At 36.6% G+C, this 11,458-nt stretch overlaps 4 protein-coding genes across 4 annotated transcripts in view; 3 read left to right on the top strand and 1 right to left on the bottom strand.

Annotated features, from left to right (window-relative positions):
• Positions 1–115: 115 nt before the first annotated feature.
• On the top strand, positions 116–1,224 carry LOC110854237. Its single transcript, XM_022102650.2, has 3 exons — positions 116–667; positions 728–902; positions 989–1,224. The coding sequence occupies exons 1-3, from the start codon at positions 434–436 to the stop codon at positions 1,111–1,113; spliced, it is 534 nt and encodes a 177-aa protein (XP_021958342.1). The 5' UTR covers positions 116–433; the 3' UTR covers positions 1,114–1,224.
• On the bottom strand, positions 823–6,234 carry LOC110854236 (NHL repeat-containing protein 2). Its single transcript, XM_022102648.2, has 11 exons — positions 5,871–6,234; positions 3,988–4,141; positions 3,337–3,903; positions 3,173–3,261; positions 2,964–3,101; positions 2,712–2,902; positions 2,204–2,447; positions 1,999–2,121; positions 1,840–1,932; positions 1,641–1,754; positions 823–1,565 (listed from the first exon to the last, which is right to left on the bottom strand). Exons 1-11 carry the CDS (start codon positions 6,111–6,113, stop codon positions 1,182–1,184), a joined length of 2,340 nt encoding a protein of 779 aa, XP_021958340.1. The 5' UTR covers positions 6,114–6,234; the 3' UTR covers positions 823–1,181.
• LOC118436636 lies at positions 4,280–5,837 on the top strand. The gene is made up of 4 exons (XM_035855107.1): positions 4,280–4,600; positions 4,662–4,988; positions 5,059–5,315; positions 5,387–5,837. The coding sequence occupies exons 1-4, from the start codon at positions 4,309–4,311 to the stop codon at positions 5,735–5,737; spliced, it is 1,227 nt and encodes a 408-aa protein (XP_035711000.1). The 5' UTR covers positions 4,280–4,308; the 3' UTR covers positions 5,738–5,837.
• A 25-nt stretch (positions 6,235–6,259) lies between the features above and the next one.
• The window catches only part of LOC110854046 (midasin), a 55,914-nt gene continuing 50,715 nt past the window's right edge, over positions 6,260–11,458 (top strand). Inside the window, exons 1-15 of the mRNA XM_022102440.2 lie at positions 6,260–6,554; positions 6,620–6,864; positions 6,935–7,228; positions 7,311–8,225; positions 8,300–8,418; positions 8,488–8,665; positions 8,746–8,958; positions 9,029–9,334; positions 9,423–9,448; positions 9,535–9,745; positions 9,817–10,149; positions 10,221–10,597; positions 10,696–10,904; positions 11,000–11,146; positions 11,240–11,434. Coding sequence (XP_021958132.2) covers positions 6,450–6,554; positions 6,620–6,864; positions 6,935–7,228; positions 7,311–8,225; positions 8,300–8,418; positions 8,488–8,665; positions 8,746–8,958; positions 9,029–9,334; positions 9,423–9,448; positions 9,535–9,745; positions 9,817–10,149; positions 10,221–10,597; positions 10,696–10,904; positions 11,000–11,146; positions 11,240–11,434 — 3,873 coding nt within the window. The 5' untranslated portion in view covers positions 6,260–6,449. The remainder of the gene's footprint in view (positions 6,555–6,619; positions 6,865–6,934; positions 7,229–7,310; positions 8,226–8,299; positions 8,419–8,487; positions 8,666–8,745; positions 8,959–9,028; positions 9,335–9,422; positions 9,449–9,534; positions 9,746–9,816; positions 10,150–10,220; positions 10,598–10,695; positions 10,905–10,999; positions 11,147–11,239; positions 11,435–11,458) is intronic.

The following is an 11,458-nucleotide window of genomic DNA, read 5'->3' as shown; positions in this document are numbered from 1 at the left end:
GCAAAAATTGAGGCAGTTTGCGACAAGAGTTTTATCTCGTCTCGTCTCATCTCATCTCATCTCATTTTTTTTTCATTATTTCCGACAACTAAAATTTGTAAATGGTGATAGGTTTTGAACTTCAGATGATAACATTGTAGTTCCGAAGTCTGTTCATGTCAGTTATACTTATGCCTGTGCTGCTTTTACTTCATTTGCACAAAAATGAAACAAAGATTGTCTGAACTTTTGTTAAATAAAGTCTGGTCAACAACTGAACAGATTAGTTATTCTATGAGTTGGAAAAAGTAAAAGTAATATGCAAATTAGCGATACAAAGTTATAAATGCTTTCTAAAAGTATTATTATGAGGCAGATTCATTTCTCGCTGAATGAGACTTACATATATTGTGCCCAAGTATTTGTAGGATAAATTGCTTTAATTGCCTTAAACATGAAGTGGACAATTTTTCTCACGTATTTGTTCTGGACATGCACAAGTCTCAATTTCTTCATTTCTCCCATTTCCACCCAGAGTACCGTTTCGGGGAACAATTGCACTCAAATCTTACGAGGCGTACGCAGGGCAGGGGCTAACATGGCTGGACGACTCGAAATTCCTTTAGATGCAGAATTTCCCAAGTTTCAAGTAAGATTGAAATTCAATCGGGCTCTTCATCATATAACGGTAATTAATTACTAATTGAAGTAATTAGTAATAAATAATTAGCTAGTTAATTTTCCGCAGTTTCGCCAACTTCGAGCGAAAGATGTTGGATCGAGACGAGAATTTCTTATCGAGCCATTTGAAGTTGAACAGAATGGAGTAATGAAAATCAACACTTTTATGAGGTTGAATAATTTATTTAGTCCTTCACCAAAGTTAATTGGAGTTACATACAATGGGAAACTTTTATGTGGTGGTACGTATCTACAAATTTATATGAGTAGTTTAGTTCCATGCAAAAATTCACACAATTAATAAATTAAAAATCCTAATTTTATACAGAAAATGTGTTTGACGATTCGGTGTTAATCGAGTTGAAAACATCAACAAAACGCTCAATACCAATTATTGTCGATCCAACCAAGCAGCCAAAAGATCATGACGAGGAAGACGAAGTGTTCAATTAGATTACTGTTTGCACGAGATTACAATGTTATTTGTGTACCCGAAATTTATATATTAGTGTAAAATGTTACTAAATATTAAAGAAATTTTCCTTTGGTTTGTATGTAAAGCAAGTGATACTGTCCTCATGATTAGAATTGAAGTTTAACAAAAACTTGAGGGTTTTCTTGTAACAACTGGAAGGTCCACACAAAAAGATGTCGAGAGTTATTGAATACTCTTGGGTGAGATTGGCAGGAAATTCCACTAAGGCTATCCCAATGCTTTGATCTTTTATAATTTCACCAGACGTAACATTGGCTGACTTCGGATTTGATGGCAATTCGGCTACGCGGAATTGACCGCCTTCAAAATTTTCAGGGATATTTGTGATGCATATTTTGAAACTGATTATATTATTGACACTTCTTTGCAATGAGAAAACGTCATCGTATTCAACATGTTTGAACGGAATCTAAAACAAACATAACATTAGTTTCTGACTACTGTAAGTAACATTAATAATTTTAACAAGAGAGTAAGTACATACATTTGTAACAGACTTTGACTGCAAGTTGATTGATTTAATAGCATGGTTATTTGTGTCAGCAACGTATAAAATTTCTCCATTATCGCTAATGCATATCCCACCTGGCTCATTGAACTGCAAAATGACAACAAAACAAATTGTAATGTAGGTAAAATCATATTGAATTAATTTACAAATATGCCGTGAACGAACAATGTACCTTAACATCGCTCAAGTCCCCAACCACATTCCCAGGTGCTCCATTTCCACACAATGTAAAGCATGATTGAGAATCGACATCAACAACTTTCACCTGATAAATTATACACACTGCATTTATAAGAACGAGATTCAATTTAATTTGTAAGCCCTCTCTAACCCTATTGTTGTAGGTGTCGACAAAGTAAACTTGAGATAAAGTTTTATGAGAACAAACACCCATTGGATGCTGCAATTTAACAGAAACTCCTTTTCCATCAATGTCTCCATATGAAAATAAATCCTAAAATTAGAATTAGATACAATTATTAGTACTCCCACTTCTTCATATTCTTGCACATGTTATAAATTATGCATGAAATTACAGTTGGGTCTCGTGCTCCTCCAACCACAGCCTGCACTTTTCCTTTCCCCTCTGTAGTGATGGAACGGATGGAACTGCTTTCACTGTCAGCGATAAAAATTACTTTCGCGTTATCTGGACGATTCAGGACACAAATTCCACTTGGCTGTGCAAATGAAGCTTTAAGAATATAGGCATTATTTCTATTTTCTTCCTTGCCAGTTCCAGCAATAACTGTAAACGTATCCTTATCGAATGGCTCTAATCTGAAAGCAAAAGTAGTAATTATCAGATTTTATGCTTGGTTAGTTCGAAGTACTCACATCATGTGGTAAGCAATCTAAATTCAATTCAACAGGTTTCTACTATCTGCACGAATTTCATTAGCAAGGTTTTATGTTATTAACTACAATTTATAGAGTCAAGATAACTTTGTAAAAGTCGAATCGAAAATGTTTGGTAAAAAGATAAGAAAATTACAGGGTAGTTTGTTACTTTCACGTCTACTGTGTTCAAACTGGGGAACTCACTCCGAAAAAAGTTTGGACGATTCAAAAAAGTAGGCGAAGATTCGGTGATTACCAGCAGCAGCTACAAGTAGAATTTCTTTTGAAAAGAATGTTACATCCCAAGGTGAACGAAGGTGCACAATTTCTTCATCGTGGCTATAATTCCATCCGGGAGGAACAAGGGTACAAACTTTTCCTAGCATCAAATCAACCTGTGTATGAAAATTTCAAATTGTTGACAAAATTTTGCACTGATTTCCGTAGTTTAAGTACTTGTCTTATTGCATGGTTTCCTGTGTCGGCAATAATCAACACATTTTCGTCTTTGAAAACAACACCTTGGGGGAAGTAAAATTTTGCCTGTGAGAAAGTCCCATTCGCGTAACCTCGTTGAGAACTCCCAATGATGTGCTGTAAAAATGTGGTTGACATTATTTAATAAGAAATATTGCGAAATATTCCATCAGTTGCTGGTCATGTACCTTAATAGACCCATTTAAATCTGATACAATTATTCGATGATTTCCGGTATCCGCAATGGCTAGAATACCATTTTTGGAAGCAACTTTTCCTATAAAAGTAGTAAACGAACACGGTTTTTCATAATTTCTATTTCTAAAGTTTAATTCTGAATATAAGTATGTACCTGGATATCGTAAGATGTGATCGAAAGGTTTCTCTACGGTTTCTTCCTGAGGTACTTTTCTTTGGGAACTTATTTGACCTCCATCAACCATGTCATTCCCCGTAACTCTCAACTTGTGTCGAAAATATGCCAGCGCAGAGCTTAAAATCAGCTTTAAAATATGTTTATGTCCTTCTCCCATCATTGTAAATAGCAAATTCATCCCATCGCCGTCTGGATTTGGTCCTAAAATCAGTAACGTTGGCCAGCACGATATCCCTAACTCGTTCCATAACTCACATCCAGGATCATTTACTACATCCGAATAATCCATCTTAAACTGTTCAGTAAACGACTTGATTGATTCCAATTCTTTCTCTCGAGTGAATTTGGGCGAATGAATGGAAACGATTTTTAAACCTAAACCATTTCGTGAATCCGATTTCGTCACGTCTTCATAAACTTCTCTCACATCTTCGATGCTGTGAATACAATTGATACAGCAGTGTGTAAAAAATTCGACTAGAACAATGTTCCCATTTAACGAGTCCAACTTTGGCAGTTCTGTTGTATTGATAGCTTCAAGCTCTGTAATAATGTAACAAGTCCCAACACCAAATTAGCTATCCTATTTTTAACTACACATAATTTACCATGTTTTTAATGGCTCACTCGTTTTATCCATCTCAATTCGTAATGGATTCCTGCCCCGTTCAATTAGTCCATCTTCTACAGAAAATTCATAGAAATTGTCCAGATATTGCTCCACTAATTTTTTGATCGGCTTTGGGAGTGTAGTGCTTTCTCCTTTCTCTAATTTTGAAATCTGTTTATTCAGCCAAGGATAATTCATTAATATATAAAGAATAACAATTCTAAAAACAAATACGTAAATTTAGTCCAAGATAATAAGTTTATGAGTTATTTTTGGCATAGAACGCCACGCCACAGAGATGGCTTGGCTGTTTTATTGCTCGCTGTGCCTTGGTTTGTATGTTTGCTGGCCCTCTCATTCCCTACTCAGATTGCACTCGTGACACTCGACTCTATCGTGACTTCAACTCTATTTGGATTTCAAAAATGGCTACGAATTTTGGCCAAATTCGCGATCAGTTGACTGACTTTAATTCTTTTGGATTAATGACAACCCTAATACCACCACCCCCCGAAGTTCAACAATGTTGGCAGTGGAACACAGACTCTTCAGAAGTTCAGCTGCGAACAAATTCGGGAAACTTGCTGAGAATTCCCTCGGGATGTCCAATCTTTGATCAAGAATTACAAGGTAAATATGTATATTTATTTATAGCAAGATAAATTATTCTTGATGGTGATTTATTTTTCAGAATTTGAACGTTATATACCCCGATCAGTACTCTCGAATGACTTTGCATCGACTCCAGCAGGGGGTCAATTTACCGCAGGAATGGCTGCAGATATTCAGGAATTTCGAGTGGATTTGTCATCAAATCCAGGAAAACCGTCCACGACAAGGATTGCTTTACTTCGTATGATTTACCAAGCTGATATAAAGAAGATAAGAATGAGGGAGGAGGGTGGTAGATTAGTTGTAAATAAAATAACTGGGCAGTTACAACCCTATGACGCTGCATATCCTCAACCGAACATAACGACGACCATTCCTAATACCAGTCAAGCCAGAAATCATCTAGGTAATCGTATTTAACTTAAATGAGTTATATGTAAATTTTTTTAGTTATAAGAAAATCTTTTGTTTTTCAGATATTATTGCAGACATCAATCTAAATGGAGCGAGAGGATTTTATGGACCTCGGAGTGAAAGATGTCGGCACGGAAAATGTAATGTCACAGGACCCTGTGTTGATCAGTCCGCAACCGTGGAATATGGACCAGACCTACTCTTCCAACCCCGAAAACGATTCACATGTGAAGTAAATAATGTTGTTTATTTACTGTATTGCAACGAGTGCCTTCGTTTAGGACTCAGTACTACCTACTGTGGCGAAACTGAAGTAGAGGCAAGTTTGTCATGTATATTCTTCAGAATATTATGTTTTATAATAATTGTTTTCTCTTTTCTGCACTCTAGGAAAAGAATTGCCACCAACGCTTTGGACAACATACGTACAAGTTTTCAACTCGAAGTTTGAATACACGCTTCCCTAAGGGCACCAATGAACGACTAGTCGCACTTCGAGAAGTTTTTCAAGGAGTTTTGGAAGGAGATGAAGATCCCGACAGAGTGATGCAAGATCCCTACTCTCATTTCACTCTTGTCCACCCCCCCACAAATGGCAATGATCATCGTCGCTACGTTTTCATTGATGGGGGATTCCCATCAGTTCGGTCAAGAAAACTGTGTGAGATGAAATTTATTAGTTTTTTTGGAGCAGTCGACTACAACTACAACACACATTCGGGCAATCTAAACCACATGTAAAAACTCATTGTTATCTTACACCATGAATTATTTATAAGACTGAGAACTTAGCAATTATATTCCTGACCTTAACCGATGTATTACTAATTTAAATTGTTTTAAATAAATCGTTTCACGACATGTATATTCATACCAGATATTGCCAAACTGATTCCAGTTCGCCAGATTCATTCCCAACTCCATCGACATCCTCCGGCTCATCAGTAATTATCTTCTTCTCCTGCTTAATGGACGTGATATCCTTCAGATAAGTGATAAAATTAGCAGATCTACCATAATTTTCAGAAACACGGTCAGCCTTCGAAAAGTCGGGGTTAAAATTAAACTCTTCAGTGGAACCGTAACAGCAACAGGTCTCCTTCTCTTCAGGGTCCATTCTTGGTGGTATTATTCTTTTGTGGAAGTTATTTAAAAATTAAAAATAGTCAACAAAATAGATAAAAACAAAAAATATTTTAGTACCACACAGCGGATTCGTAACCCGATTTATACGAAAATCCGACTTGGCGGTGTAGAGCTGAAGCGGCAGGTTGACAACTTTGAACGTCGGCAATGTGTTTTTCGGTGCACGTGTATTTTGATATTACGTTTTGGAATACTTTAATTGTTGAATTATTGAGTTGGAATTTTACAAATTGCTTGGAAAATGTTTCCAAATTGTTAACAGAAATAGGTTATCGCCCGAATAGAATATTTTTCTGTAATTAGTGCAATGGGGAAGAAAAAGGGAAATTCAAGTAAGTCATCGCCAGCAGGGAAGAAGGCAAAATTTGTGACGACCAAGGGTCTAGAAGAAACGATCGACGTTCAGAATCAGGTACTAATTTACTTTAATTCATCAAATATCAAATTATACAAATTACTAATTTGTGAATTATGTAGATATCATCGCTCTGTTTGGATCAGACGATGGATTCCTGCAGGGAAGAAATGATAATGGATGAGATTAAACTGCTGAGAAAACAATTACTTGAAAGTCCAGGACGTGCACTGGATATAGTTTCAAACTGTACGAGAAATCCTGCTCTGCTGACCGCGGCCCTGGATGGATTGATTGACTATGAAGACTGCATAGCTGTGATAATTATTTTGGGAAAGTTGATTCTGTCTTATCCATCAGCTTCGAGGTATTTAAACTTCAATTTGAAATTTTGCTGTAAAAATTATTATTAAATTTGTGATATTGCTTCGTTTCAGATTTGCAGAAGCATATCTGACTCGTCATGGATCCCCCTTTAAATTGATGAGTGTCTATCCGTCCACGGACGGTGAGGACGAGCCAAGCAGCAAAAAGTTGAAGACGACGTCACTAGTGGTCATTCAACAAAAGGGGGGATCACAGGCCGCTATTTCTCAGGAAATCATTTTAGAGCTGTTTAGTGGACTACTAGTCGTTCTGAGGAGGCTTCCTCGTCACGTGTATTCGTATTCATGGGACATTAAAAATATTCTCCAATTCAATTCACCCGATTTCAGCCAAGAGATTCGATGGTAAAAAATAATACTGTTTCAAAAGATAACATTTCAATTGACCTACATAAATGGTGATTTGATTTTCTATTAAAATAAATAGGCATGCCTACCAGTGCACTTCACTTTTGCTCCACCTTTCCGAAGTTGAAATGAAGCAGTATTCCAAAAATTGGAGCATTTCGAACAGCCAAGATCAGTCATTCACGATGCAAAGGAAAATTCAGTACCTGCAAGATAGCTTCAAAATTACGTTGTCCGAAACTCAGTATCCTCAAGGGATTCAAGTATTGGACGAAAACATGATATCGTTTGAAGGGCTCGTCATAAAGCAGAAAAATCACACGGACGAATTTTGTTGTAATGAAACGGTCATGTTCCCCTCCTTCATGAAACGAGTTAAAGACATCCTTATTCATGTGATGAACAATTCCCCAGTGTGTGTAATTGGTCCCATTGGATCAGGAAAGTCGACCACAATTCGACAAGTCTTTTCAATGTGTGGACGACGAGATTATCCAGATTTGATCAGCGTGCAAATGAATGACCAAATGGACTCGAGAGTTATTTTGGGTTCTTATCATTCAACCGATTTACCAGGACAATTTGTCTGGAAGCCTGGTTGCCTTACAAAAGCAGTGCTCAACGGTCATTGGATAATTTTTGAAGATATTGACGCTGCACCTGCAGACGTCTTGACTCTCTTGGAAGGATTTATGGATACGCGGACATTATCTGTGGCAGGATATGGTGAAATTGACTATATTCATCCTGAATTTAGAATATTTGCTACGTGTAGAAGTCTGGGATCGAGTCAAGAGATACGCTATGGACGAATTGGGAAGTTATGGAAGAAAGTGGTAGTCAGTAATTACGATGTGGAAGATTTGAAGTTAATTGTGCCAACCAGATTTCCCCACTTGCGTCCCATTGTTGATGTGTTGGTGAATATTTTCACTGCGTTAAGTAGTTTAAGCGGAGGAAAGTCTGTAGGGAATGCTCGAGTATTATCAGTCAGGTACTTACGCGAGAACAATTCGTATTATCATAATTTTTATTAAGATTCGAGTTTAATATTTTGGTTTTGAATAGGGACTTTTTGAAATTCTGTCAAAGAATCTCTTCCAACATGGATTTCACTTGCGCTTCGACTTCCGTTTCAATTTTCCAGGATGGCTTGGACCTCTTTGTTTTGTCATTAAGTAGTACTGGTAGGATTATCACATGCAAGATGAAAATACATAGTTAATTATTATAATTTGTAATAATTTAAATTGTAGATGAGAAAGATGCCAAAGCCGAGACGATTGGAACACATTTAAATCTACTGAAATCAAAGGCAGAATATTTTTTGACGATGTACACTCCAAGCATCGCTCTTTGTACAAGATCAAACTCGTTTGTTTGTGGCAGATTTAGTCTTTCAGTTGATAAGCCTCTGTTCGCCAATTTCAAAAGGTTTGTCATATTTGAATTTGAATAGCATTTTGCTTTACTTATCAATACTAATCATTGATTTATTGTTTTTTGTGCGGTAGAGATTCGAGTGAAGTCTACTCCTTGACTAGAAGAACATGCAACACTCTGGAAGTAATTGCCGGATTTATCAAGAATAAAGAACCTGTTCTACTTGTTGGCGAAACGGGAGTAGGAAAGACCTCCTGTGTTCAACATCTTGCAAAAGTTCTGAACCGGAAGTTGGTAGTTGTGAACTTGAATCGACAAAGCGATTCGGTAGACTTGCTCGGGGGGTGCGTGTGTAACCTTAAGTCACATTTCACAATTCATGCAATAATTTGTGTAATATCTTTTGTATTTCAGGTACAAACCCGTCGAACTGAAGTACATTTTCCTACCACTTCGAGAAGATTTCGAATCTTTGTTTGTCGAAACATTTAATCGTGAATCAAACGCAAAATACTTGAATCATATAATGACTTGTTACGGTAATAAGCGGTGGAAAGACCTCATTAAATTGATGACTCACGTCGAGAAATCTGCATTTGCCAAATCTCAAAACAAGGACTTGCTAGAAAGGTGGACAACCTTGTACCAGAAAATTTATCGGGTGGAGAAACAATTGTTCGGAGGTGAAGAAAGTCCTTTTGCATTTTCATTTATAGATGGGTAAGTGTTGTAATTCTCAAATGTCTGTGATTCGTATTACTGACTTCAAAGGAATTACTAACTGTTTTTGTAATAATCTTACAAATAGGACGCTGATTAAAGCCATTAAAAATGGTATGCCATTTAAAATAATAAGTGCTGACTGAAAAGCTCTGGTAATTATTTATAGTGTTATTACTTGATTATTTTATTGTTTTTAGGCTACTGGATTCTTCTGGACGAAATAAATTTAGCTACGTCTGAAATGCTACAGTGTTTGGCCGGCGTTCTTGATGAACATGCTCAAATTCATTTGTGGGAGAAAGGGGATGATAAACCAATTAAACGAAATGAAAACTTTCACTTATTTGCTGCTATGAATCCTTCGACTGATGTTGGAAAGAAAGATTTACCTATTGGAATAAGAAATAGGTAGAATATTTAAGTCGTACGTTACTAAATACTTGATATCTGTTAATAATTTTATGTTTTCTACTTTACAGGTTCTCCGAGTTGTATGTTGGAGAATTAACTGACGCCGACGAACTTCGTGTTCTTGTGTCGGATTATCTAAAGGAAATGTGTCTAGCAAGTGGTCAAATTAGCAATATTGTTCAATTCTACATCAAAATACGACGACTGGCTCAGACTACATTGGTAGACGGCTTAGGAAAGCGACCCCATTATAGTTTACGAACATTGTGCCGAGCCTTAAAGATTGCGTCGTTGAATTTGTTTGGAAGTATTCTTCGATCTCTGTATGAATCCTTCTGTTTAAGCTTCCTAACTCAATTAGACTTTGATTCGCATCCTGTTGTGGAACAACTTGTCGCCGAGTAAGTTATTATCAAGATTGCCAATAAGTGATTTTTTTCTGACATTTCTGACGGCATTACAAATTTTGTAGGCACATTTATGGGAAGACTAATGTTAAATCTATCGTCAATCAACCAATCAGTTGTCCAACCGCAAACCCCAACTGTACAAAGATGGAGGGATACTGGATTCCTTGTGGGGACCTTGAAAAGAAAGTTCCTGAGAAATATATTCTTACTTCAAGTATTCGACGAAATTTAAAAGATATTTCCAGAATTGTATCTGCTGGAAAACTTCCCATTCTAATTCAAGGAGCTACATCCGTTGGAAAAACTAGTTTAATTCAATATCTAGCAGAATGTTCTGGAAATAGATGTTATCGCATCAATAACCATCAACATACGGATTTACAAGAATATATTGGGTCATACCAATCAGATAGTAATGGAAAATTAGTATTTGCTGAAGGTACGTACATGTGCAGTAATAGAAAGATTATTCATATCTCAGACCTCACATGCATCCAAAATTTATTCATAAATGTTCATCTTTCGTTTTATTTTTAGGCGTTTTGGTCCAGGCAATGCGAAAAGGAGAATGGATTATTTTGGACGAGTTGAATTTGGCCCCATCCGAAGTTTTAGAAGCTTTAAATCGTCTTTTGGATGATAATCGACAACTTTTCATCACAGAGACTGGGATTACGGTGACAGCTCACCCGAGATTTATGTTGTTCGCTACCCAAAATCCACCAGGCCTTTATGGTGGCAGAAAGGTACACACAGTACATAATATATTGCTTCGGGATAAATCTCGACAATTTTTAAATGCACACGATTACATAAATTTATTTTATTCTATTTCATTTAGATACTTTCCAGAGCATTCAGGAATCGTTTCGTGGAATTACATTTTGACGAGATCCCATCACTGGAATTAGAAAACATTCTTCATCTTCGATGTGCCATTCCAGTGTCGTATTGTAAGAAAATCATTGGTGTGATGAAAGACTTGCAGGTTATTTATTTATTTAGCTCTTTCTTAAAATACATTCCAAATATGATTTTAATTTTAAATTTACTTTATAAATCATACTAAAAATTTAAATAGCTGCGCCGAAAAGCAAGTGCTGCATTGCAAGGAAAGCATGGATTTGCAACACTGAGAGACCTTTTCCGATGGGCTGAACGATACCGACTTTCTGGAGACCAAACAGCCAAGTTTTATGATTGGGATCAACACTTGGCTGACGAGGGTTATTTAGTGTTAGCTGGGAAGGAACGTAAAGAATCAGAGTCTTTGGAGGTTTGAACCATCAAAAAACTCATT

Source organism: Folsomia candida, unplaced genomic scaffold (assembly GCF_002217175.1).
Source record: "Folsomia candida strain VU population unplaced genomic scaffold, ASM221717v1 Fcan01_Sc009, whole genome shotgun sequence".
Lineage (NCBI taxonomy): Eukaryota > Metazoa > Arthropoda > Collembola > Entomobryomorpha > Isotomidae > Folsomia > Folsomia candida.
Note: the sequence above shows the minus strand (reverse complement) of the source record. Positions and strands in the feature narration are given on the sequence as shown.

Bases quoted from the DNA above. Each gene is read 5' to 3' on its own strand.
- LOC110854237 (XM_022102650.2), top strand. From the start codon at position 434: ATGAAGTGGACAATTTTTCTCACGTATTTGTTCTGGACATGCACAAGT. The intron at 668-727 runs GTAATTAATTAC...AATTTTCCGCAG, and splicing joins GGGCTCTTCATCATATAACG to TTTCGCCAACTTCGAGCGAA. The intron at 903-988 runs GTACGTATCTAC...AATTTTATACAG, and splicing joins TGGGAAACTTTTATGTGGTG to AAAATGTGTTTGACGATTCG.
- LOC118436636 (XM_035855107.1), top strand. From the start codon at position 4,309: ATGTTTGCTGGCCCTCTCATTCCCTACTCAGATTGCACTCGTGACACT. The intron at 4,601-4,661 runs GTAAATATGTAT...TTTATTTTTCAG, and splicing joins CTTTGATCAAGAATTACAAG to AATTTGAACGTTATATACCC. The intron at 4,989-5,058 runs GTAATCGTATTT...TTTGTTTTTCAG, and splicing joins TCAAGCCAGAAATCATCTAG to ATATTATTGCAGACATCAAT.
- LOC110854236 (XM_022102648.2), bottom strand. From the start codon at position 6,113: ATGGACCCTGAAGAGAAGGAGACCTGTTGCTGTTACGGTTCCACTGAA. The intron at 4,142-5,870 runs GTATGAATATAC...CTGAATAAACAG, and splicing joins AATCAGTTTGGCAATATCTG to ATTTCAAAATTAGAGAAAGG. The intron at 2,448-2,711 runs GTGAGTTCCCCA...TTTTGCTTTCAG, and splicing joins TCGTCCAAACTTTTTTCGGA to ATTAGAGCCATTCGATAAGG.